The sequence below is a fragment of the Myiozetetes cayanensis genome, unplaced genomic scaffold (genome assembly GCF_022539395.1).
Source record: "Myiozetetes cayanensis isolate MyiCay16 unplaced genomic scaffold, myiCay2020 scf2-11, whole genome shotgun sequence".
NCBI classification, from domain to species: domain Eukaryota; kingdom Metazoa; phylum Chordata; class Aves; order Passeriformes; family Tyrannidae; genus Myiozetetes; species Myiozetetes cayanensis.
The window spans coordinates 51087107-51113613 of NW_026087411.1; the positions used below are offsets into that span (position 1 = coordinate 51087107).

General features: G+C 35.4%; 1 protein-coding gene across 17 annotated transcripts in view; it reads right to left on the minus strand.

Annotated features, from left to right (window-relative positions):
• Nucleotides 1–26507, minus strand: part of SYNE1 (spectrin repeat containing nuclear envelope protein 1) — a 298651-nt gene that overhangs the window by 166920 nt on the left and 105224 nt on the right. For all 17 annotated transcript variants that reach the window (XM_050314877.1, XM_050314878.1, XM_050314876.1 and 14 more), the window contains 20 exons: nucleotides 25658–25808; nucleotides 22148–22375; nucleotides 21511–21609; nucleotides 19713–19900; nucleotides 19487–19610; nucleotides 18347–18513; nucleotides 16957–17110; nucleotides 16054–16682; nucleotides 15214–15393; nucleotides 13703–13853; nucleotides 12114–12272; nucleotides 10956–11138; nucleotides 9035–9136; nucleotides 6453–6656; nucleotides 5303–5510; nucleotides 4434–4546; nucleotides 3551–3756; nucleotides 2365–2520; nucleotides 934–1225; nucleotides 95–267 (listed from right to left, as the gene is read on the minus strand). In XM_050314877.1, coding sequence (XP_050170834.1) covers nucleotides 95–267; nucleotides 934–1225; nucleotides 2365–2520; nucleotides 3551–3756; nucleotides 4434–4546; nucleotides 5303–5510; nucleotides 6453–6656; nucleotides 9035–9136; nucleotides 10956–11138; nucleotides 12114–12272; nucleotides 13703–13853; nucleotides 15214–15393; nucleotides 16054–16682; nucleotides 16957–17110; nucleotides 18347–18513; nucleotides 19487–19610; nucleotides 19713–19900; nucleotides 21511–21609; nucleotides 22148–22375; nucleotides 25658–25808 — 3867 coding nt within the window. The remainder of the gene's footprint in view (nucleotides 1–94; nucleotides 268–933; nucleotides 1226–2364; nucleotides 2521–3550; nucleotides 3757–4433; nucleotides 4547–5302; nucleotides 5511–6452; nucleotides 6657–9034; nucleotides 9137–10955; nucleotides 11139–12113; nucleotides 12273–13702; nucleotides 13854–15213; nucleotides 15394–16053; nucleotides 16683–16956; nucleotides 17111–18346; nucleotides 18514–19486; nucleotides 19611–19712; nucleotides 19901–21510; nucleotides 21610–22147; nucleotides 22376–25657; nucleotides 25809–26507) is intronic.

Here is a 26507-nt window from a genome sequence, read left to right on the forward strand (position 1 = left end):
GAATGAATGTACTTCTACACTCAAAAAGGTACCAACCACTCTCTATGAGCAAAGATGGCAGCAAACCTATGTTTTCCAAGGAGTCTTATCTTACCTTTGCCAGTTCACTGAGGTACTGATGATGTCATTCCATGCATCCTTCAAAGTCTCTAGCTCAGTTTGTATCACTTTTTGTCCTTCTTCATTGCTGCTTTTAAGTGCTTGTTCTCCTTTGCCAATGGCCATGTTCAGCTTAACTTCCCCATCCCCTTTGAGTAAGAGGATCTCCTGTGAGGTAAAATGAGTCAGAATATCAAATGTAACCCGATGAGAGATGAAAGCTCTTATTCTTTAAACAGTGGACACCATTTATCCTTGATAATCATACCAGTATGAATTCATAGGCACCTCTTTTTGTAAATCCTTGTACCTTACTATGTGAAAATGACCCAGTAGTTTTTCCCACAGCTATGCAGGGTTTTTACTGCATTGGTTATCCTGAAATATTGTTCACATTGCAGTAGATAATGAGGAGGTCAAACACAGCACAATAAGACAGAACCACATAACTAGAAGAAATCTCAAGAAAAACCATGGTAGGATCTCCTACACTGATGATCTTCCTGATAGATGTTTATCTAACCTCTTCTTGAAGACCTCCTATGATAGACACAGCACAGACTCTCTCTGTCAATTATTCCCAGGCTTCTCCTCTTTTAGAAAGCTTTTTGGGACCTGAATATACATTTTCATAGTTTGTTATTCCTTATGAAATGTAATACCTGGCCCCTATCCCCATTAAACTTAATCCTGTTTTTCATACTTCTCATCCCAATTTATCAAGCTTCTTCATAACTGTAAAAGAATAAAATATAAAAATATACCTTTTCTACTGATGTGGCTCACACCTAATATTAATCTTGATGTGTAATCTCTAGTTTGATCCTTATTTACCTGAATTTGTGTCAGTCGTCTCTCCAGTGTGGCTTTGCTACCAAAAGTGCTCTGTGATGATGCCAGTTTATCTTGAACGTCTTTCACCCATGACCACATATTCTCTGATGCCTCCTCCAAAGTGAGATGCTCTTGGAGTGCAAGCTGACATGTTCGCAGCTTCTCCTTGACACTTTTGACCATGTTTTGATAATTGGTGAGGTGTTGAGAAGCCAGACGCACTTCCCTCCCTGCACCATGGCCTTCTTCATTTAAAGTCTGTGCCATTTGGGACAGCTGATCAAAAGATTCCCTGATAAAAAATAATGAGAGTGAAAATCAGTTTCAGAAAGCCTAAATTATTATAGAAACTATCAGAAATTACTGGTTGTTGTCATAATCACCTACTCCACCAGCGACAGAGTTCATAGTTAACAGAAAAAAATATCTAGGAAGGACCAAAAGCAAATATAAGCAGTGTGTATTGATTAATATCTTTTCTTCTGTGCAGTGCCATTTATGCGGATTTTGTAGTCAGAATGATCACACTGAACTCTTTGTGTTACACATTTAAATTAAAAGCTAATTTAGTTTTATTTTTAGCTGTCAAACATTGCAGTACTATATGAACTGCTACCTTTTGGCACCTGCCAAAGCTTCTAGGAAGTTTATAGTCTTTGACAGGTAGGAAGGCATGGTGGAAAGGTCAGGCAATTTTTCCAGGATTAGACACTGACTCGAGGGTTCAGTACAAGAGTCAGTAAAAGGGATTAAAACTGGGTTTATACAGACTCAGCTAACCTCAATCTACTTGATCACCCTTCCTGATATCCGGTGATTATAGGGAATTTGCATCAGACCAAAATGTCTTATATCAGTCTCAAGGGGATAGGGAGTGACTGATGTTTGCTTTTAGCATGCTGTGAAGCTCAAACAACTGACTACTATTTCTGTTCTATCTTCAGCAACCTGATAATAAAAAAAGAATTTGGAAAAAGCACTGTGTACTCAAAATGGCAATTACTTCATCATGTATTGGCTAAGTCTGAATTTTAGAGAGATTTCACAGCCAATGTGGATGCTATTTGAGCTCTTTTATAAAGCCAGCTGTATGGGAAGGGAATTCTGCCTACCTGGTTGGATCTGAGTGTTGCAGAACAGAAAAAAAAGAAATTTTTTAAATTGATGTAATGATAAATGTAATTTTCACTATTGCCTGTAAAAGCAATATTTTGAAGATTTTTTTTTTAAATTATCTATTTCAGTTCCATTTATTAATGAAGTATGATAAGCTTTTCTTAATAAGAAATGTATCAACATCAAATACTGGAATTTGTTGAAATTCCTTAAAACTGGAAGTATCTGGATTCACCCTCTATTCACAGTTTAGTTTTACTTTGCTTTAGCAGAGGAAAATGTGAGAGTATTTTAGAAAATGTACTTTCAATATACCTTGAATTCAGCAACTCTTCCAGGAATTTTTCCACTTTCTGCACCTCCTTTTTCTTCTCAGAAATAAGCTGCTTGCTCTCTCCTAATGCTTCTGTGCTTATTCTTTCTTCCATGTCATGCATCCACAGGCCAAGTTTCTTGTACTGATCTTCAAAGCTATGGAACAGATACATACTCCCTTAAAAATACTTCTCAAATGGAGTAAAGTTAGTAGGAAGTTAATATCCATAAGACTGGGTATCCATTTCATACGTCGAGAATAAGAGTTGTACACCAAACATAATTCTGCAGTGACTACTAATCTAAAAATATTCAGCTACTCTCTAAAAATGTTCAGCAAAATCATGGGAACTACAGGGAGAACAGAAGCCTCCAAGATTTAAAGTGACAGTGCTTTCATTTATTACTGGATTCAGTAAAAGCAGACCAAAATGAAGCTTTTGCCAAAGCCTTATAATGATTCAGTTTAAGAATGAAAAATGGATAAAAGTGGGCTTTCTGTCAGCACTGACACTTAGAACACCTGAAGCATTGTGTTTTCAATTTTTCTAACAGGAGAGAACTGGAATCTTGAGTGCTCGAAACTTAGCAAGACAAGTTCTGGCAGTATGTTTGAAAACATTTTCCTTTAATGAAGGCGTACAATCTCATCCTGCTGTTTCACCCATTACTGCTACACTGTTTTCAATTAGCAAGAGTTTTGAATCTAGTTAGATCTGAAAATATTTTCACTCCCACAATTCCAGCCCTAAGCAGTAATTTAAGAGTATTTTCTTATTAGCTCCTTAGTAATTATGTTCATCTGGAATGGGACAGAACAGGCACGTGCTGTATAAAAAGCTAACTATCTTCAAACCCCAATGCAGAATTTGAACACTTCTCACACCTTTTCCTTCCAGGAAATGACATTTAAATTACTGAAATCCCAGCTGCTGATTTAGGGTTGCATAAGATACAGAGAACTGCATATATATGACCCTGACCTTCCACTCTTTAACCAAACTGATACCCTTGGAGCAAGACCTGTTACTTCATTTTCATCAGAGAACTTCAATTTCTCTTAAACATTTCCAAAGAAAAAAGCAAACAGGACTAGAGCAACTGGAAATAATTTCACATATTGCCCCGCAGTTTTGCAGCCAGACAATTTCATGTGCTCCATTTGTGACTACTGGTATTTACTTACTTTCCCAAGTGTGAGGCACAAGCTTCCAGAGCCTTCTTGTCATTCAGACACTGATTGAGGAATTCCTGGAAGTTCTGCTTAGACTTTGTTATTTGTTCCTGAATATGGCTCACAACTGGTTTGGGTAAACAACCATACAAACTTTCTCCTTCCTTGCAGGCAGCATCTAATTTGTTCTGTCCCTCACTAACAGAATCCAGCACACCCTGTATAATGAAAGAATTTCATTTAAACACACAAGATTTGATAACTAAAGATAAGCAATACTTCTATGAGAAGCAGTCCGATTTCCCCAACAAAGATGAGAATGATGTCTAGCTATAGAAACAATTCTAAGCAGATAGTTCATATAAAATATTAGTAAGTGGTGCTACGATTCACAGAACTCAATTTTCTTTTTTGATCCTAAGGTAGTCATGGTTTTCTCTGGATAGTTTAATCATGTCCTGAAGACATTACACATTTCAGGAATTAGGGCTGTTTAAAACAGGTGTCTGCTATTTGTGTTCTTTCTCATCAGAATCTTACACATGTAAGATTTGACATATCAGTATTAATCTGAAATGTTGATTAAGTAATAGTGTAAAGAAAAATTGGAAAAAGAATAGAAAGAAGGCAAAAAAGGAAAAAATATTAAAAATCAGAAACAAGAAGAGTTTAGTTACATATAAACAGAAATTAAATTCTGATCCCTCAGAAGCGTGAATACAGTTTTCACTGTATTTCTTCTACCATTCATATTGCTTCCTTGAACAATTCTTATATTAATTTTTTAAAAACAAACCAATAAATATGTTAGTGTATACAAATTATTTTAGAGATACAATTGGTTATCTATACTAAATTGCTAATTACTGGGTTTTTTTTAATTTGTTCACTATACCTGCAAGTCTTGTAGCTTTGCCTCTATGGCTTTGCTGTCCCCAGACCTGTCAGATGATTCTTTCACTGCAGCCTTCACACCAGAAAGCCATTCCTGGAACTCTTGCATAGAATCTTTTTCAATAAAGAAAGTATAGAGAGGAGAATATTTCTGTGAGACACAGCATTATCCACAGTGCTATACAGCTGTTTTAAGCAACTCTTTTATCCCTCAGGAACAGCGCCTAAAAGCCAACAGGATAGGTCTCGTTGTCTTCAATGACTATGGGGAGTGAGACTGATTTCACAAAAAAGTAGATGTTTCCACTCTAAATATCCAAATTTGAATAGTCACACTAGGCAATAGTCCTTTGCAGTTAATAGGAAAAGATGGGCTTTTTCAGTTCATGATATGTCCCGATTTTATGCTAGATAAAATCTACAATAATACCTTAATAAACAAGATTAAAAATTACTTATTTTTCTCCACTGACTATATAATGACCCCAGAAAACACTTCAGATGGGTACTTTCACACTATAAACACCTTCCTTTGGTTATATCTCTTTATGACAAATACACAAAGTGTACTTACACAAAAGAAGTGAAGACTAAGAGTGAGGAAAGGCACGTTTTCATGCCTATTACATGGTTACATTGTTACATGCATACTACATTACATATGCAATGATTAAAGTTCAATTCTGTTTATGTCAAATGCTTTGTTTCACAGCTCTTATCAAATGAACATTGGGTAACAGGATTTTCTGAAAGGCTCCATGGAAAAAATAAAGTTGAAATTGCAAGTGAAATCACTGGAGACTCTGGTAGACTCCAGAATGATTCATGGCTGTGGGCTAACGGCTCGTATTAACAAGCCTGAAGACTCACAGAGAAAATGTTTTTCCAAGGACTCTTGCAGTCTGGTCTGTGTTCTGGAACAGAGCAAGTTCACAGCTTCATACTTCTTTATCAATAACGTGACAGTGCCACCAAGAGTTTCCAGCTCTACAGAATGGTATTTGCGACACAGGCTGTTGAGGTTCTCACGCATTGAGTCAATGCTGCTTTGCTTAAGCTGAAGGTCTTTTTGTGTTTCCTGAAAATAAAGTTATAACATAAGTACAATTATTTGTAAAGAAGAAAAAAAGAACCCTCTTTTTCTCGAGCATTCCTACACTCCTAGCATATGTTCTTTCCTCCAAGTCCCAGACACAATGATGCATCATCCTTCCTGAATTTCCCAAGTGAGATGAATCCTTGAAATTAAAGAGCCATCATAGAAATGTGAAAAATGTTGTTTCTCATGATTTATTACTATATTAGAAATAAATAAATTTTAAGTCATACTGAATAGCAATAGCTATTTAGAGCAAAGTCTGAAAGTACATGTGATATGCAACATGATACTGGTATTTGGTGGGATTTCTGAATGAGAGGGACTTTACATCTGACTTGAAAGGAAGATTTGTCTGAAAATTAAATGTGAATTGGCTATTATATCAACATTAACATGTTCTCACTCAGAAAAATCTCCATGTGGTTTTTCATATTGTGCATAACTGTAAGCAATCAAGAGAGCCTAGGCCGCAGACAAAAGAATTGCAACATATGAGGACTAAGGAGGGCTTCTGATGTAGAAGTTTTTGTTAAAATTGAGTTTGGTCCAGCGTCTTTTACTGTGACAAGTTTTAAGTTCATAACTTATATAGCAAGGGAGTCAATGGACTTGCAAATATCCTGGAGTAACATATGAGAAGTTCAATGTAACAAAAACACTCCTTGTCACAACAAAGTCCATACAATTCATTACAATCTTCTAAAAGTTTCATATAAAGTTGATAAATCAGAACTTTTGTTCATTGCTGGAACTACCTAAAAACTATCACTGTACTATTTGCTAATATTCTAGAAGCTGTGCAGGAGATACATATTTTTTAACCAAATGAAAATTACAGTATAATGCTTAACAAAAGCTCTGATCAAAAACCCCAAAGATCACTATGTAAGAAAAAGCATATTAATTTTCTTCAGCACCAACCTTTACTTTATTTAGAACTTCAGGATCCAGTTTACGTGTACAGCTTAACAGCGTCTCTTCCACTTCTGTTAACCAGTCTGTTATCTGACCAATCAACTTCTGTAACTCCATCTTCTGAGTACTGAAATCTTTCAGTGTCTCTTTTGCTGTCTCTGACATATCTTTGGCATGTTCAAATTTCTGCCTCAAATCTGATTCTATAAACTGAAACCAAAATGTTATATATTAAGGCATTTAATAACAAAACTTTTATTATGGTAAATGCTTATTGGCAAAATGGAAGGTAGGAAAGCGGTACACAGTGATAATTTTTCTCTTTTTACATTTGTAACCAGAGATACTTCCATAACTAAAAAATGTCAACCATTTAGGATTCAGTCTTAGATATACCGTAATCCAAAGAAGTGATACAGACTATAAAAAGCCAGACTGCAAACTGTTGAGGTTCTTATCCACTTCTGAAAAATTAAACAGTTGAGCCTTTTTCTTTACTAATTTGCCATATATATAGAACATGATGTAAATTCAAGTAGCTCTATAAAAAGAAAGATCAATTGGTGAATTTTAAGAGCACAGAGGCCCAAAGTATCTCAGTGTAATGCAGGTGAAAACTGAAGACAGTACAAAAATAAGTTAGAATATTGCCCATTAACCTTTTCAAAGACAGCAATATGTGAAATTATAGTTAGATGTTAGCTGTGCACATAAAAAGATAGCTAGCCATAAAAAGATACTATACATAAATCAGAATCACCGAATCATTAGAGGTGGAAGGGATCTCTGAAGATCATTTAATCCAATCCCCCTGCCAAGGCAGGGTTACCTAGAGAAGGTGACACAGGGACTTCTCCATGTGGGTTTTGAATGTCTCCAAAGTCGGAGACTCCACGACCTCCCTGGCCAGTCTGTTCCAGTGCTCTGCCATCCTCAGTGTAAAGTTCTTCCTCATGTTGAGGTGGAACTTGTGCTTTAGTTTATGGCCGTTGCTCCTCATCCTGTCACTGGGCACCACCGAAAACAGTCTGGCACTATCCTCTTGGTACCCATCTTTAAGATATTTATATGCATTGATGAGATCCCCTCTCAGTCTTCTCTTCTCTAGATTAAACAGACCCAGCTTCCACAGTTTCTCCTCATATGACGGATGCTCTAGACCCCAAATCATCTTTGTGACCATTCACTGGACCCTCTCCAGTAGCTCTTTGTCTTTTGTGTACTGAGGAGCCCAGAAATGGACACAGAACTCCAAATGTGGCCTCACTAGGGCTGAGTAGAGGGGGAGGATCACGTCCCTCAACCTGCTGGCCACACTTCACAATTAAGGGATACCCTTGGCTCTCCTGGACACAAGAGCACACTGCCAGCTCAGTCAACTTGTCATTCAACAAGACTCCCAAGACTCCTAAATAAGCACTTACTGAACATTCTGTTAAAGAATTGTTATGTTCTTATGAGCTGATCATACTGTAGTTTAGTTATTTAGCATTTAATGTTGGCAAATAATTAAGGTATTTATGTTTTTTACAGATATTTATTTTATTTATTTATGGGTTTGAGTCTTTTCAAATTTGCATTTATATATCAGCAAACTTATTTTATTGTAGGTACGATTTTTTTTTTTTTTTAATTTATCATATTTAGTAGTTGGAAATAGGTGTGTGTTCATTAACATGAGTATTCTGCAAAATAATTTGCTCTCAGTTTCACTCTCTAAGTGGACAGACATTTATTATGAAACATATGATTTAACCTGAACTTCTCATGTAAAGGAAACAATTTGGGAGACAATAAACACTTCCATATTACTTACACATCTTTATACTATAGAGTTCTTGACCATATCTAATTGGTAATTTAGGCTCATGTGTACAGTCACAGCAAAATGTGGACAAGGCTTGAGTGTTATATTACATTCCACAAAAATCTGATATGTCCAAGATATTTCCCTGCCCACTGAAATTGCAGAAGTCAGCTTATCTTTTAAAAATTTCTGACATTAAAAGTTAATAATTTCAAATACCAATTTCTGTTGGAAATCAAACATACTTTGGTTTTGTGACTTCCCTAGATCATAAAAAGCAAGTATCTAGCCAAAAGTTCAACAACTCATTTTCATGCTTGTTATTTTTACCCCCCTCTTATAAGAGCTAGTCAAGGGTACTAATTCCAGTTCACTAAAGATTGCTTTTGAGTTAACAAAGCAAATGAACATATTTTACTGCATTTACTTTTTTCAAGCAGGCAAACTGTGTATACACTCACGTATAATGTGGCTTACTGTTGTGGATTGTAGAGAATATAATCTGTCTCATGTGTATATATATACACTAGAAACTGTTTCTTCTATTTCAATTTGTTAAAAAATACTTCTACAACTACAATTTATTTATGGCATATTTTTTACACAAAAAGCCCAAAGTTACCTAAAGAAACATGAACATAGAATAGTTATGCTACACATAAATAATGCTGTATCTGTCACCTTGAAAGAAAAAGGCAGTGTAGGAGAAACAGAAGTGTCCAGAGGAATGTCATCTTAGTTATTTGAGCACAATCTGTGATTACTAGTATCTTTATTTTACCTGGAGATCTGCAGGAGGCTCTTCACTGTGGGTCAGTTCTTTGAGTTCTGAAATTTTGGAAATAAGTTGCTCCAACTTCAGTTCTTTATTCTTGACCTCAGACTGTAAAAGATATGTGGTCAAACTTTCATACCAAAACACAAGAAACTTTCAGACTTTCTGAAGAATGCTTCATCAATTTCAAAAATGAAAGAAAATGTAAACAAAGTTTAGCAATCAGGGAAAACACTGTTGTTCAATTAGTTTTCTGCTTTAAAAATTTCCCATCTCTTTTCCTTTATTAGATTCAGTTCTGAGAAATTTTCCCCTCCTTTAAAAGAACTGCACACATTATTAGCATTTAAAATGCCCTAACAGATTTAATTCGTTAAAACTGGCAAAATAAAGATGGAGATGTCATTGTTTATTTGACTGGAAAAATCTTCTGGGGTTGTTAGATTCCACGTAATGGCACGCAGAGTATATTACACATGGTCTCTGATTTTTATTACTATTTATTAATAAAATAAATTGTATTAGTTTATTTTTAAATTACCATTACAAGTGAGCTCTTGCAAAAAGAAGTAGACGCAGAAATAAATTTTAATATCAAAAAATTCACTGACATATCTGGACCATGTATTTACTGTATTTGTAGATCCAAGTTATAAAGAAATATTCTACTTATTAGAAACATAATAGTAAAGCAAAGAGAATACCATAATTTGTAGTTCTGAAGTATCATGCAAGCCATTGGTGTGTCTAGCCCATTACCCAAATTTGCTTTTCCAAAAAAATTCAAGCAGATCACTCCAATTAAAAGATTGGACAGTGGATTTCAGGACTCAATTGCTGCATTTAACATCTGCCCTGAATGGCAGAAGTTCATGTGGCCTCAGAAGGATACTCAGGGGGTATTTGTGTTAGGGAGGATATAATATTAGGTGACTAATCAAGAAAGTGGACAGTGAATTGGACCATATAAAAGGTACACTGATTGTTTCTCTCCATGCTCATCTATTTCTGATTGCTGAGAGGGCAGGACCTTTCTGCCGCTGAAGTGTCTTTCCTCCTGCCTTTGCAAAACAAAGTGCAAAACAACTATTATGGACCATGCATTCTGTGACTGTAAATGTACACACATTGCTCACATCTTCTGCTATTCTGGCCCTCCTGAAAATCAGGTACACCTTCTTGTTTGGGTACTGTCTGCTTTTACTCCCGATCAGTTTTAACAGTGGTGAATTTAGGTGGTCTGTTTGCTATATAACTACAAAGGCATTAGATAAAGCTTGTCCTGAGGAAAATATTAATTTATCAACATTTTATATTCTATCATACTAATTGAATGTGTTCACTGGGCATCTTTGTAAGGACATAATTTATTTCAATTAAGTGAAATATGGCTTATTCTATGGTTGATTTGATTTATATTTTAAGTCAATAGAGTCAGAATGCATCCTGAACACTGGCTCGATTTCTAAAACAGTTTAACACTATCCAGAAAAAAAGTCATCATCTAACTGAAATTGTTAGAACCTGACATTAAAATTTGCCTTCTAGTGTATCGTTTTTATTGCCTGGAAAATCTACTTTCTTAGATAAGATTTTAGAAACTATTACTTTTTTATTAAATACAGCTGAAGTTGTCTAAAATTTCCATTAGTTTCTACTGGAACAGAGTTCAGTCTAGAACCAAATGTAACTGCTAGAACCAAAATAACTATGGAGTTTATATTTAGTAAGACGTTCCATTATTGTTTCTGTCAGAAGCAAACACCTTCAAAACAAAGGACTGGAATGCCCTCAGCTAGCTATGGGGTTAGTGGTACCACCACTTGAACAGAGTACACCATGGTCTACAACAGCACAGTCTTATCTATGGGCCTGGCATAGAGATTTTGGTCCAGAACATTTTTATTGCTGATTTATGGATAAGAACCTGGAAGTCTTTCAGGAGAATCTCCATTCTCTGACTGTTACTGAAGTTGTTGATGCCTTCATTCAGCTGAGAAATGTACTTATTAGACCATCCATCTAATTCATCTCCAGTTTTCAGGATGTCATCCCAGAGGGACACGCTTACACTCAGTCGGTCGATGTTATCTTCAATTCTTTCAGACACCTTTTAGAATAGGAGGATGTATCAGTACTATTCACAGTTTTAGATTTCTTTACTTTGCAGTCAGTTATAAGACAAGTGCATAAAAAATAATTAGTAAGCCTGGGTGAAAAAATTTTCTTAGATTTAGTTATAAGTTTTATATTCTAATTTCAATTTATTTATCCAGATCATAAAATTAACAAAAAACATACCTGACTATTTTTAAATATTTGTATATTTTTACTGGGAGTTTTATATCCAAATAAACTTTATATTTCAAAACTCCCTACATTTATCTTTCTTATGTAGTATAGGAATTTGCTAATAAAGCATTATAAATGTGAAAATGTAAAATATTAGAAATAAATCCTTTAATGTGAGAGTGGTGAGACACTGCAACAGGTTGTCCAGAGCAACTGTGGACAACCCATCTCTGGAAATATTCAATGCCAGGTTGGACAGGGCTTTGAGCAACCTGGTTCTAGTGGAAGGTGTTCCTGCCCATGGCAAGGGAGTTGGAACTAGATGATCTTTAAGATCCCTTCCAACCCAGACTAATCTGTCATTCTATGAATAGCTTTTATATTATGTTTGTCTGCTATAATATTTTCTCTCTCAATATATTCATATCTTTCATAGTGTAGCTTAATGTAATTTATTGCCTAATTTATTTAGTCCAATTTAGTTTAATAAAGTAATGCTGGTATACATTAGGTGTGAGTCCAATTAAAATTTAACCTCAGAACTGTGCACTGAGCAAATTTATACTAGGAACATTCATACATTTTTATAAGACATCATTTTAAATCTATCAAATTGATGCCGTAACTTTGTGCGTACAGTGGACGCCAAATCCCTGTGATTTAAACCTTTGAGATATACTTCAAAGTAAATTTTACTAAACAACTGCACTCTAAGAATCCCAAGAAAATACAAATATTGTAACCTTAGCCAAACATAAAAACTATATTGAGCGTATAAACATCAGACTCTTACATCTAGCCATTTGTCCACCATAGAGTTCATGTCTGTTTTTACCGCAGTGGAGTCGCAGTTATGCACTCTTTTCAATTCCGCTAACAAATGTTTCCCTTTATTAGTGAAAGTATCCAGGTCTTTTTGTTTATCACTCAGATCATTCTTGGCAGCTTCATGCTGTGGACATAAATATTTGCTTGTGAAATGAAGCCATAAAGAAAGAAAGAAAAATCCAGTTCTCCACGTTCATTCCTAGCCCTGTGTTATGAATTTGACAATTCTCATTAAGCAAACCATTTAACTATTCCACAAAAGACAGAGCAACTGAAATGATCTTCTCATGAGCATAATCATATAGGTTTTTTTGGGTTTGGTTTTTTGTTTGTTTGTTTTTTGTTTTGTTTTGGTTTGTTTGTTTGTTTTGTTTCTTTTTTAAATAAATAAAATCTTTGTCATTGACTAACCACTCTCTGGAATTACAGTAGGGTAAACAGAGGGTGCTGCAAATAAAATTTAGAATTAGAAAACTCTAGATATTCTAGAGGACACTAGATATTCTGTAATCTCTATATTCCAGATATTCTAGAACTAGATACTACTAGATATTCTGGAAAATTAAAGTACAGATGTGTTCAGAAAGGAATTAGACAAAATCTTCAGGACTACTAAATTTGCAATCCTAGGCATAGGGAAATCTTTAAAACACTGTCAATGAAAAGAAATATTTATTGCGCTCCAATCCCTTCAGGCCAATGTTGTAGCAGGTAATTCTCCACAGCCCAAGTCTCAAAGGAGAGAAATCACATGGAAGTTACATGAATTTCTTTGTTAGACAGATGAACTCTCTTCTGGCTTTCTGTTCTACTTAAGATGTCTATTAGAAAGAGGCCATAAATATGCACAGTTTAGAATGAGGTTTGTACAGATCTGACTGAAAGATTTTTAATCAAGAGCTCAGTAGGCTTCTAAATGAAATTTCCCTCCAAAAGAACAGAAAGAGTTTAACTCAGAACTGTTTATCCTGACAGGCTGTTGAAAATCAGAATTTAGAATTTTTGAAATATGATGCAGTGAAATGAATGCAATGTAGGGATCCAAATTCCTTATCTCTGCTCAATGGCCAGTACCCCATGGAAGAAGTTTTCTGAGGGAAAGAGACAGACATAAAAATTGCACACATTGTGCAATTCACGTTTTATGTGGCCTTTTATCTATTTCAAAAATTACCCAATATGGAAAAACATTAAAATATGTTGACTAGAACTATCCTTCCATAGTCAACATATTTTATATAAAGAACTTTCCATAATTTTCCACTTATATTTTCCATATAAACTACCATTTTGCACTTACAGATGCTAAAATTACAAACAACAACAATGAAAATACACAGGAATGGATCTCACCAAAATGCTGAAAGGACCATATTCTTTCCTCACCAGAATCAGTAAAATTTAAACCCTGACAAATGTCAGTGCAAAAAGATTTGACAGTAAACTCAAGGAACTTTAAACACAAGTCAAGGGCACCTTTCAAACAAACAAACAAAAAAATCCATCTAAATAACAAATCATTTATATCTCTCTAAGGCAAACATATGTAATTACCTTTGATAATGTTCGCCTGACATCTTCATGGTCCTTCCAAACGGATTTGATCACAGAAGCACTGTTAGCACTCTCTATGACTTTCATGACTGTTGACTTCAAGCTCTGATATTCCTTCATCAGATCAATAAGAATGCAGGATTGCTCCTTTCTGTAATGAGAAAAGGCTGAATTAGTACCACTTGTTATCATGTTCCTGAAGGATAGAGAACATGACAGCAATTCACACAGGAAAATCAGGATGCAACGCTAAACATGATTTGGCCAGCCAGGGAACTATTAATATTTTGGTTTTACAAATCACTGCAGATCTATAAATCACAAAACATCTCACTGAAGAGACAGTATATGAATTACATCTCATATATATCAGGTATCAAAGCAACTGATTTCAGAAAAAAAAAAGACTGAAACTGGAATTCAAACTTCTCAGTTCCTAAGTTAAGCATCTTTTTGACTGGAAAACATATTAAAAGAATGCTCATTTTTTAAAAACTTGTTTAACATGGAGTGCTTTTTGTTAAAAAGAGGCAAAAATAAAGACTAAAGCATGCAAGATAAGTCTGCCTATTTTGTCCTTCAATTGTTGCATGTTTGCTTTTGGGACTAAAACATTACATTGAACTTACCCGTCATTCTACTAAGAATGGATTAAATGTCTGCTAAGAACAGGTCTAATGTTTTTTTTCCACTCCCTCTCTAGAAAAGCCTACTTATGCTCAGGCAAAGAAAAAAACCCTAATCAATCCACTCCCGTTGTTTATACTGAAGAGAGAGAAGAAAGACTAATAACTTTGAACATGTTTAGTTGTAGAACACTGTCAGCGAAAGGAATTCAGGAAACATGACATCTGACAAAAAAGAGGAGTAATAGCTTTAGGAGCTGACTCTGAATGCTCCAAAGATTTCTCCAAAATAAGCAGGTTCAGGAGGGTCTAAAATTTTGTCTATACAAGAGAGGAAACACTACTGGTTTTCTTTAAAGATGATGAGGCAGTCAAGACAAAGAAAATGATATGATAAAACTTTCTTCAGTGTTTTTACCTCCTTTTTATCAGTTTTCATTGATAAAACATTGATAATCAGTGTAACTGACTACAGACTAATGATTATTATGAGCCTGGTCTCTTGGGCAGACAGAAAGACTTCAATCAAAAAATTATCTAGGACCACTAAATATAGAATTGTCAGAAACATATATACAATAGAGAATGAAAATATGTGCCAGCTAGAGTGACAATCAAATCTCAGAGGAGATTTTTTATCTTTCAGAAGAGTAAACAATAACAGGCAATAACACATATGTATATCTGCACATACTGTACTGAGGACCTATTTGTGGCTTTATTAATAGTATGAGTACAGCTGGTACAAATATTCTTCTTTACACTGTGTTTTTACCTAAAAGCCTTGGTTTTATTTGACTAATATAGCAAGAAGATATGAAATGTAATAACTGTGTCTCTTCCCCTATCCTCTCTTTTTGCATCTTAAGCTAAAGATTTACTTACTTTTCCTGTATAACTTTCTTGGTATCCTTCCACAGAGATTCTAAGCAATTTATCTCTTTGTCAGTCTCAGGAGCAAGTGAGATATCTTTTTGGGTTATTTGTTTTGCTTTGCCCATGAGCCACTGGAGTTCATGCTGGTGAGAATTCAGTTCTTCATCTAACTGGTTAAAGATCCTTAATCTGCAAATTAAAAAGCAGGTTTCAAATTTACTCATCTTGGCTTTTTTTTGTAAGAGAAAGGAGGAAGAAAGAGTGAAACAGTTATTGTTAGAGTTACTGTGCATAAAGCTCCCTCTTTCTAACATTTTCTACAATGTCTTCAAAAAAACAAAGTGTTATCTAAGTTTTTTTCTGCTACAACGGGTTTCAGAATATGATTTTTCTAATACATATACAACTATACAATCACTGAGATATACATGCACCTTCACCTCACACAGTCACTTGGAAATATACTCAGATATTTATATTAATACTTTATTATAATAAGTGTTTGCAATTCTTTTGTCAGAGTCTTCAGTTCTGTAAGAGTAGAGAGAGTTATATTATGTGGGATTTCTAATAGCTGTTTAGACCTTAGATTCATTCAGACAAAATATATTTTTGAGACACAGACTTTCATTACTGTTCTTTCAATATAAAAAATTAGCAGGAGTTCCTAAATGTTTTGTGCATGTTCTCCCTCCATCCAAACAGCGCTCTCATTTACAAATTTTTATTAAGTAGATACATATGTTTGGTAAGAAATAGAGCACCCAAGCAGAAAACACACATATGCCTCCAATGCATCATGAAAGGTCTAGAGACTGCAAGAAAGTCTGGAAGTGCCAATGTTTTTACCTTTGCTGGAGGGCTTGTATTGTTGCCTCCTTCAGGCCCTCCTTGTCAGCCTTTTCCTCAATATCTTCAATACTCTTCAGTAACTGTTCTTTACGCTCCATGAAAGATTTTTGCAAGGCTCCAAGTGCTTCTGCCTCACTTTGTTTGGTCCCCAGCAGGTTTTGAACTGCTTCCAGTTCCACGCACAGGTTATCCACCACAGTCCTGCAGGAGGTCCTCTGCCCAGAAATGCTGTGTTTCAGGTGATATTGAGCCTTAGTAAGGGAACCATCCAAACTGATGGCAACAGATTCCAACTTGTTAAGATCTTGAATAACACCACTGAGTTCTTTCTCCAGTAATTCAGATTTGGCTTTATCTATATTCCCTGTTTTCTCCACTGTCTGCTTCAGCTGGTGGAGCACTCCTGTTGCAGCACTTTGGAGCTCTAGGAAAACTCGCAGCTGATCCAGAGCCTCTTGTCTTTGGCTAGTTATTTGACTTGCCTCCTGGAAGATCTGAAAGCAATCTTCAGTCTTTGCCTGCAATATCTGCTGGTCCTCTGGGCTGCTGAAAGAACACAATTTATCTACATGTTCCTTCAGACTCTGTAACTGCTGTTTCTTACTTTCAACTTCCATTGAGTGGTTCTATGGGAAAGAAAAAAAAAGGGGCTTAGTTTCTTCTTCCAATCAAGAGTTTAGGAAACATTTTAGTACTAAACTTATAAGTGAAAAAAGTACTACTGAGGGGTCTTCAGTGTTACAATTTTGCTTTAAACTTGTCAAATAACAGAAATCTGTATGTGACTGCAAGAGCATATTGGTTTTGAAACAAATAAATTACTTGCTAATTTTAGATGAGCATTTAGCTGAATGCACTGTACAATTTCTCTGTCTTTAATATTTACATCCAAAAGTTTACCTTATTGTGAGATGCAGCTAGTTGTTGATCAGCTGTGTTTATCTCTGAAGTGGCTTGTAGTTCAGCAAGAAATTGCTTAATCCAGTCTGAAAACCTGAGCAGGAGCTCATCAAACTGCCCATGCTCAGCAACAAGAGATTGAAGGAAGTTGATCCTATAGAATGTCAGATGTAAATATGAAAGCACTTGATGTAAATTAATCACTACCCGTAATCAAAACCACAGCTGACTGGTCAGCATTAAAATCAATGCCACATGCAAGGAAAGAAAGAAATGTCAATTTATTTTGTGAATGTGATGACTCCTGTGTTGATTTTTTAACTGGGAAATAACAAAACATTTTGAAAGCACATTTGGCTCTTCCCTGTTTTCACTGTTCTATTTATATCAACCGTTAGAAGTGCCCCAAGCAATCAAGACACATTCTTCACCTTTTCTTCATGGGTCTAGTCCCATCAAAAAGAACAGTGAATTACTGAATTAAATATTGAATTAAAGCTTAACTTTAATTTTCAGACATAGCAATTCCGTTTGCCCTATCATGAGCAACACAGAATATAAAGCGAGAGTCTTATGAATTTGGGTAGGGGATGAGGAACCGCGTGCTCAGCTTTCACTTAAGTAAGTGAGGATCAAGTCTGTTCAGCGGAACACAATTCAAAAGAAGAATGTGTCCTGAGGAGTACTCAGCAGAACTGTTTCTAAACCTCGACCTTAAAAAAGACCTTGCAATTTACCTTCTCATTTCTCTTACAAATTTCTCTACCTAATTTTCAACATACAGATCATTACATTGAAAAAAAAATCATATTGATAACAGTAGATTATGTTATTGATCCGGATTTATTATTTAAGCTACATTAAAAATGGCAAAATACATGTGTTCATCATGAAAAGAACTGAAATCTAAATATATGATAGCAGACAGTTTCAAAAAAGGAGACAGTTTTCCTGAGCTTATTATGAGCCAGAAGCCTAACAATTGAACATTTATGGCAAATAAAAGCTTCAAAGGGGGTTAAAGAATACAATAGTATGGCTTTGTATAAGATAAATCATATAACTTAAAAAATTCAGAGCAGGTATTAGAGATTTTTGAAGTTACCTGGGAAATTTTAACTGAGGAAATGCAACATTACCTTCATTTCTTGCCCTGCACTCCTTCAAACAGAACCCTTTTACCAAAAAAATAGGGAGAGTTTATGTCAAAAAAGACAGCATCATAAATGTGTGGGATTCTCATCCCCCTATTCCTGGGACCTCAGGGTTCAGTATCGATCTTAAACCTTTGTTTTCCTAATGGTGATATATAAAAAATATGTATTGGGATTGGGATTCCTCATCTGGATATTGCTTACTTTACATGTAAAAAACACTCTGAAGCACAAACCTTTTATCAACAGTTTGTGGTAAAGCTTTCCACCTCTTATCCAGCTCTTCAAATTTTTCCTCTATTTTTTTCACACACTGGTTCGAAGCTGTTGGAAATAGCGACTCATTTAACTGTATTAGGCTGTCATAGACTGAAGCATGGGACACAATGTCTGCTTGTAAATCCTGGGAAAACAGTGGATTGTAAAACCTTCAGATTAAGAAGAGCATCACATTATGCAAAATAACAAAAACAATAAAAAGACATCTGCAGATTTCCAGTACACCACTTTTGAAACAAGTAAGTGAGCATAGTCAAATTCTTGGAGGAGCTGAGGTCTATTAGGACAAGCAGGTACTCAACACCTCTCAGACAGATAAATCTGCAACAGTAGATGTTTTTTTCGCCTTTAGGCCAAAGTGTGATCTTTCCATATAGCTCTACTGTATAATGACAGTGGCTAAAATGAAGACCACATTTTGCAACGTATTTTATGTGCAGCAATAAAATTGTGAGGAAATGTTGCAAACTGGCCCCCAAAAAAAAAGAAAAGCACAAAACTCAAAAATAACCCCAAAGCAAAAGAGTTTTGCTATTCTTCAGTAATATTTAAAACTGAAATTATGGACTACTTGGCTTTAAGGAAGGTACAAAAGATGCTACATTTGGCCAACTGCTTCATATTATTCTAAAAACAAATGGCAAAAAAATCCTAAGAAATTTATAATAGGATGAAAATCCTGTGTTTAAAAAAAAAAAATCAGAATTTCTTTGTGATTTCAAAACCTTTGAGCATTTTTTCATCTGAGCAACTTTTCTCACATTCGAAAAAAAAAAAAGTAATATTGACTAACAAAGGAATTTCTCTAGAGAATGGATGCTCTGGCAAGCAGATCCTTGATCTTCATTGACAGATAATAAGATACATCAGAGCATTTTTCTTTTTTATTGAGTTGGCATATTACAGTTAGAAGTAACATTCTTCCTGTGATTCTTGTCTTTGAGAACTAACAACAGTGACAATGTAATACTTCCTAGGACATTTCCAAAGCCCAGAATCAAGTGACTTGTCAGACTATAATTGAGCAAGTCCATCCTTCAAAAGACACAGAAATACACCAAGAAATGTAGAGTGACAATATTTTAATTGAAACATACCTGCAGGGACTGGAGTTCATTTTCCAGCTTAACTCTATCAGCAGACACATACTGCTCTGAAGGTTGGGCTGTAGCTTCACATCCCTCCAACCAGGCCAGGAAGGCAGGCAGCTCCTTCTCCTGCCTAACAAAATCACAACACAGGTTACCAAGTCATCCCCTCAGTCCCACATGGACCACAGGAAGGTCTCTGTGTCCATCATAACAGATGTGAGAGTTTACTCACTTCTGCCACTGAGCCAGAAGAGTCTCTAATAAGGTCTGTTTCTCTTTAGCATTTTCTAGCACTTTTTCATATTTCTGCTGTAGTGCTGTGACCTCCTGAGCAGCTTTTTCTTTGCTGGCCACCTTACGGACACTGGCTGAGAGAGAGGCCAGAGGGCTGCTCAATTTTTCCACTGTATGACAAAGGTCCTAATGAACAGAAGTCACATACATAAAAAACAGAGCTATGGTAACAACAGTGGGAAAAATTCTGTACTCCTACTCGTAAGTTTGAAGCAATGCTGCATCCATCAGATCATGAAGTCACTGTTTAGCTTACATATTGCTCAGATCTATCCCGTATACATGTGTTCCAAGCATATCAGTGAACAAGCTTGTGGTGGGGAAGAGTTTCCTAAAAACAGTGCTAAAGAAAAAACTTGGCAACTATAGAGTCAGATCTTCTGAACGGGCATGCAACACAGCATCATCCATGTATCACAGAGGTCTAAATTCAGAAAAAAGCTCCAAATTCCTTAACAACTAAGAGTTGCCCTAATTTATACACAGTAAACACAAAACCTCACTCCAACATGTGAAGACTACCAGACTTGTCACGACGCAGGAGAAGTAAGGAACAGTTACTGGAAACTTCTGTCAGTATCAGCTAAAGATATTTTTAATACAAATGGTACCTGATGCTGACTAGACTTTGGGGTGTTGCAATTTCTAGAAAGCAGGAAACATTTGTGAAAATGATTGAAATGTAGCACGATGAGTTAGAATTCACAGGTGTGCAAGAGTAACAACAGTAGTAATAGTTATAATTACAAGAAATCAAATATAGGAAGAAATATAAATTATACAGGAAAAAGCTGCTGATAATTTCACATTAAGGCATTTAATCTTCATGATCCCCTAGGCAGAACAAGACTTTACAACAGTGTACTCAGCATATTCATAATGTTTAAAAGCCAGTAATGTGTGCTTTCTGAATAAATTCTCCATATGCAAAGTACTTTTCCTCAAAAAGGTTTTTTGAAGTAGACAGGTCAGGTCTCCCTTGCATACAGCCTTTGCAAGTAGTTATCACTAAGTTCAAAAGAAATTATACGCATTTTACTGCAAGAACAATCTGCGTAAAATTTTTTATAATAATTTCTTGTAAAGAAAGATAATGATTATTGTGGGAAGAACATATCAGAACTTACAGACAAAAATACTACACCAAATTCCCTGAGATTAGGGATAATTTGTACTTTGAATATGAATCCAATATTTGTTTTGCTTTTGTAATGGACTGAACCAAACGTCCTAACACCGATGGCTTCTAGTATCACAGAAAAAAGTTTGTCAGTTGAAACTCTGTCCAGTCTCCACATTGTCCAAGAAAAACTACTTCTAAGGATATATTTTTTTAAATCACAGAGTTAGCTATACCAAGATCCAAGTTTCATAAAAGTCTTAGAGGAAAAATATCTAACAGAATTGCTTCTTATGTTTTATTTTTCATAATGTTTTAGATGCATGAAGTTAAAAACAGTAACCTGAAGGATTAAGTCATACTTTTAGGCTGTCCTTTCTCTAGAGTGGGGAAGAAACTCTCCAAGCCTGTCTGAAATGGTGACAAGAAATAGCTGAGGAAGTAATTAAGCCTTCCCTAACTCAGGCAGGCAGCCCTTGCCTCCTTCTGCCTCCATCCACGGGCTGTGTGGCATCAGGCAGCCCCCAGTCTGGAGGTTACTGGCATTTCTGTAAGGAGGTCAGTGTGACACCATTTCCCTTGAGTCAGTGAGGGGAATAGCTGGCCACATGCTCACCGTGCAGTCCTGAAGGGCTGCATATGTTGCTGCTGCTGAAGAGCACGATGTGAGAGGCTCAGCCACCTTAGCTTCAAATTCAGACACTGCCTGCTGCACCTATGAAAAAAAAGGTAAACCAGAGTTTAAAACCAGCAGGAATTACATAAATGATTCTTTAAATAACATCTTTTAAATGCTTATTGCTAAGAGAATATTATATCCTAAGCCTTTGTAGGGCTGAGTGCCTTTTGAAGTTAAACGGCTTACTGTGCTCAGCATCTCCTGACTGGCACAATAATAGTATTTAAATTATTTTCCTTACAACCTCCAATCAACTCAAGATTGAAGTTAAAGTGTTTGTAAGAAGTATGGATGTGGTTTATTAGTGCAATATGGATGTGGTGCAATAGTGCAATATGCAGGAGAATCACTAAGGTTTTCTAAAAGACAGCATAATTTTTAAGGGTTTATATTTCAGTAATTTTAAGTAATTCAAAGCATAAATTTATGTATCTAGGTCTTGCAATTACCTTCAAATGTAGTTATTTATTTTTGTCCATCTTATTATAATACACATTTTATATTCAATTTTTGAAAAATATAGAGTAATTCTATAAATTGCTGCGAACAATCCATTAAATTTTGCATTGTCTACCTGTTTAAGACTTTCTTCATATTTCTGCTGTGCTGATGCGTTCCCTGTGATTGTTCCTTCCAGTCTCTGTGCATGATCTCTTAGCTCTTCACAATACCTTTTGACCTGAGTCAGTTTGGCTTTAATATGTGCACGTTCTCCAGAGGTAACAAACTGGGCAAAAGATTCAGCTTCCTCTTCTAGATTTAAGATTCCAGTTATTTTACCATCTATCTCTTTATTAATAACCTAAAATGTAAAGTAATAGCAAAAAGAAGCAAAATAGGGTTTTAATTATCAGAATAGTATTTTCCAATTCCTTTTATTACCTGAGCTACTAATATCTTTCATCAAAAAAACTATATAAGACGAGAGTTCATTGACCACTTGAAATAACTTGTTACAAAAATCTTTAATATGACCTGTAAATACCCTTTTTCTTCTTGAAACTAGCATGGGAGAAGGTTTAAAATACAGCCTACCCTAAAAACAGTGTGTACAAAGAGCAATTAGAATTGGTAGAGGTGCATATCTTCCTAAGTAGACAGGATGGTTCGTATTTTTAACATCTCTTACTTTGCAGGAAAGTAATACACAGTTCTCTTTAAGATTCAAAATAAATAGAAGATCAAAAAATGTGAGTGTATAACTGAAAAAATACGGTAAAGGAGCTGAACCCCAACAGTTGGTTACTTACGTTTAATAAGTTTTCAAGCCCTAACAAAATAAAACATGCTATGATTTAAAAAACAATTGAGAGTGTCTTCATTTTCTAATTTAAAATACTAAGGTATAATAAAGGATAAATTTAACTAGATGATAAGGTGGGGTTAGTGTGCCCTTAGGCAGGGTATTAAATAAAGAACCACATTAAAATGTAAATAGGAAACCATGAAACAAGGGTTATAATGGTCTTTAGTACTTTTCATCTGTCTTGTACATCAGTTAGTAAATGCATAAATACAAACTAGCACTGCCTTTACATTTTATCAGGTTCATGATAGCAACTGCCTCCTATTATTTTGCACTTGGTTTTATGACAAATTAGAAGAAAACCTGGCAGCTACAACACTCAAGAAACAAACTTATAGTGTATCACATTCAGTGGCTATTTATTCAGTAAGCACCAATGAACTTGGAAATAAGTTTTTTCACAGTTTTTTTTCAAAATTACTGTTGATGAGTTCTTCTCAAAAGTAATGGAAAACACCCACTAGGAGAGATTTGAAAAAGCCAAGAGTGTTCTTTCAAATTGAAATAGGCAATAGCATTCTCAGATATAAAAATGTTAAGATATATATGTATATGAAATCAACCAAAAACTTTCTTGAAATTGCATTCTCAAAGCATAGGAAGTGCCCAACTTCTGCTATAGTTGCGATAAAAATACAGGATCTTTCTTGCCATTAGAAAGCTCAGAAGTAGTTCTCTGCAACATTCAGTCAAAAATTAGCAGGGTGACTGTCAGAAAAAAAGGTGGTGCTATAAGAATTTATAGCGTTTCTTTATGCAATATACTCTGAATTAATTCAGATTATAAAATATCTTTTTTGCATGAGAATATGGTGCTGAGGAAAAATACCAGATTTGCAGCTCTGAAGCTGAAATTATCTAACAATGCAGCAGATACAAATGAGGCAATGCTTTCTCACTCCTACGCTATTCTGTTAAATTCACTCAGTTACATAAAAGAAGGTGGATAATTGAGGCCTTCAAACTCTCACTGAGTCTGCCACCAATGGTAACTACTTGTGATAACTGTCATTTTGTTCCACCAGGAATTTCGAAGAAATGTGTAGGTGAAAATCTGGCTCTGCTGAAGTCGTTGGGGCTTTGCAATCAGTGTCACCAAAAGTAGAATATTACCACTACGGTGTAGGCTCATTACATTCAGCCGACCCCGGGTTTTTTATCTGGTCAGCCAAAGATATCAAGGAACACACATTTTTTTATTCATTTGCCTTATGTTGCAATATTCCTTACTGATACGTTGTAGTAGAAATTATGAACAAAGTATGCTGATTGGTGTTGTGACACAGAGTAACTCCATCAGGACACTTACAACAAGACGTAAAAAATTCTTCAAAATCAGGGACAAAGCAATGTTGCTGAAGTAGACCTCCATTTATGTCCATGCACTGGAGGTTAGATGACTTGTTTCTCATGTCACTCAAAAAGCTCGTCTGTCCATCTGAGGTACAATGATGTCCCCTATGCCTTATCTTGAGGATTTTCTCTGCTTCATGTCTGTTCACTCAGGTGTTCATAAACATCATCTGCTGACCATTTTATTTCTGTCATGGTGTTTAAATGTGTAAGAATTATGGTGGAATTTTCAGAAGCTTTCAATGCAGTGTAAAAATCACTGCTTATCTGCATCTATAGTAAGGAATGGCCTTTCTGGGAAGTTGGCTGGAATAGGCTAGCAGGGCTTAAGTAGGCTCCATTTAGACAGGCAAGAACTGACACACTGTAATGCAATGTTAGCATACTTTGATGCACTTATTTTCTGTCTTAAACACCAATTACTGAAAAACAAGAAAACATGACAATGTTGGATCGGAATAAGTGCATGACAACACTGAAATAAGTGCATACACATTATTTCACAAGGAAACTGTGATGAAGCTTTGGTGATGAAGCAAGAACTCAAGCACTGTTTTATTCTTCAATGATGAACTCAAGAGATTTTATTTATTTTGTGTATGTAAAGTTGTGAACAAAGTCAGAACAGGAAAGTCTCTTGATAAACTGTTTCTGTCACATGAAACAAGTGCCTTATGGGATCCTTTGCAAATACTTAGTGCAAGGCTGGTCTGCAAGCAGCTGCACACCTGTGCACCTTATGAAGAACAACTGAGTCACAGAATAGAGAAAATGGCAATGTGCAGGAGGTACTGAGAAACCCTGTACCCTTAGAAACATGCTTTTTCAGAGAAGATACATTTTAAATGAAAGGAAGGATATGAAGTCAGCCCTTGAAATGCAATGCTTGGAGACAACATGCACCTTGGTAGTATGAAACTAAATCACTATTTATCTATATCTACAGGAATGTACACAGACAAGTGTACATACATAAGGAAGTTAAATATAATAGCAATAAATGGTATGTAGGTTTTTATTTCAGCATAAAAGATACATAAATCATGTTATAACTTAAGCTTGCAAGATTAAAACCAAGTTCTATAGCCACTAGCTAATATATGTTTTAAAAAACCCAAACCTTATATTTATGTAGCTGGTTTGTACATCAGTTGAGATTACTCAAAAAATAAGAGGAGTATAAATTATATTTTTAACCATACACACAAAGTCTTCATATATGTAAACTAAACACTGAAAGAGAAGGCAGCCTGTAAGAATTCTCCTTTAGTTTATGTAAAACCTCACTGCTTGGTATATTCATGTATAAAATGGTACATTATCATGGTAGTTTTGAAACATGTAAAATATCTCTTCTCCCACTGGCCTCAAGCAAAATGACAGATAAATGGGCTTTCAATGCTAAATGTAACAAGAACTAATCACCTTGATTTGGCTGATCTGTATGTCCAAAGGAGATGATGATGTTTCCAGAGTTTCCAGTTCTTTTTCTTGTTCAGCTATCCAGATGGACAGAGCTTCAAAATTACTGCCAAAATGATCCCACTTGTTTTTCACCATTTCCATGCTTTTAATACTAAAATCAACCAAATTAATTAGAGAGAATAAACAGTTTAATATAATGAAGCTGCCCATATTCTTGCTAAAATAAAAATGGAACTTATTCAATCTACAGGAGGATCTTTTAAAAAACTCCTGGTTTTAGAGGACCAAATCGTGCATCTAAATTCTAGACTTGGTCCTCTCTTAGACTGTGCACTAAATTCAAACAGTTATACTAGCCATAGTGGGAACACCAAAAGGTAAAAGAAAGTACAGCTTTATTCATCAGCTGTACAAGAATCTCACCACTGCAGGAAGGGAAGGAAAAAAGAACATCAGTAGGATTTATATGAAATAATATGGAATTATGATTATATCAGAAATCTAAGTATTTAGATAACTGAGTGCATAGATTTTAACCATTTAGTCCCTAGACCAGAATCATTAAAATGTGTAATGTGGATGTACACATAGCCACCAGTGCTTGACTGCTTTATTAAGCTTGTTTTTTTATAACAGCAATCTCCCCATCTTATAGGAAGTTTGTGTTTTCTGCTGCAGTGATTTCATATCAAGCCAAAGAATGAACAACAGATGGGACTCAACCTCCTCATAGTTAATAGGTTTATGTTCTTTGAAACATACATTATAGGGATGTTAAACAGAGACAGCTTATGACTGATTATTCTGATTATTCTATGTCTTGGATAGCAAGCAAAGCACTTTTTTTTTT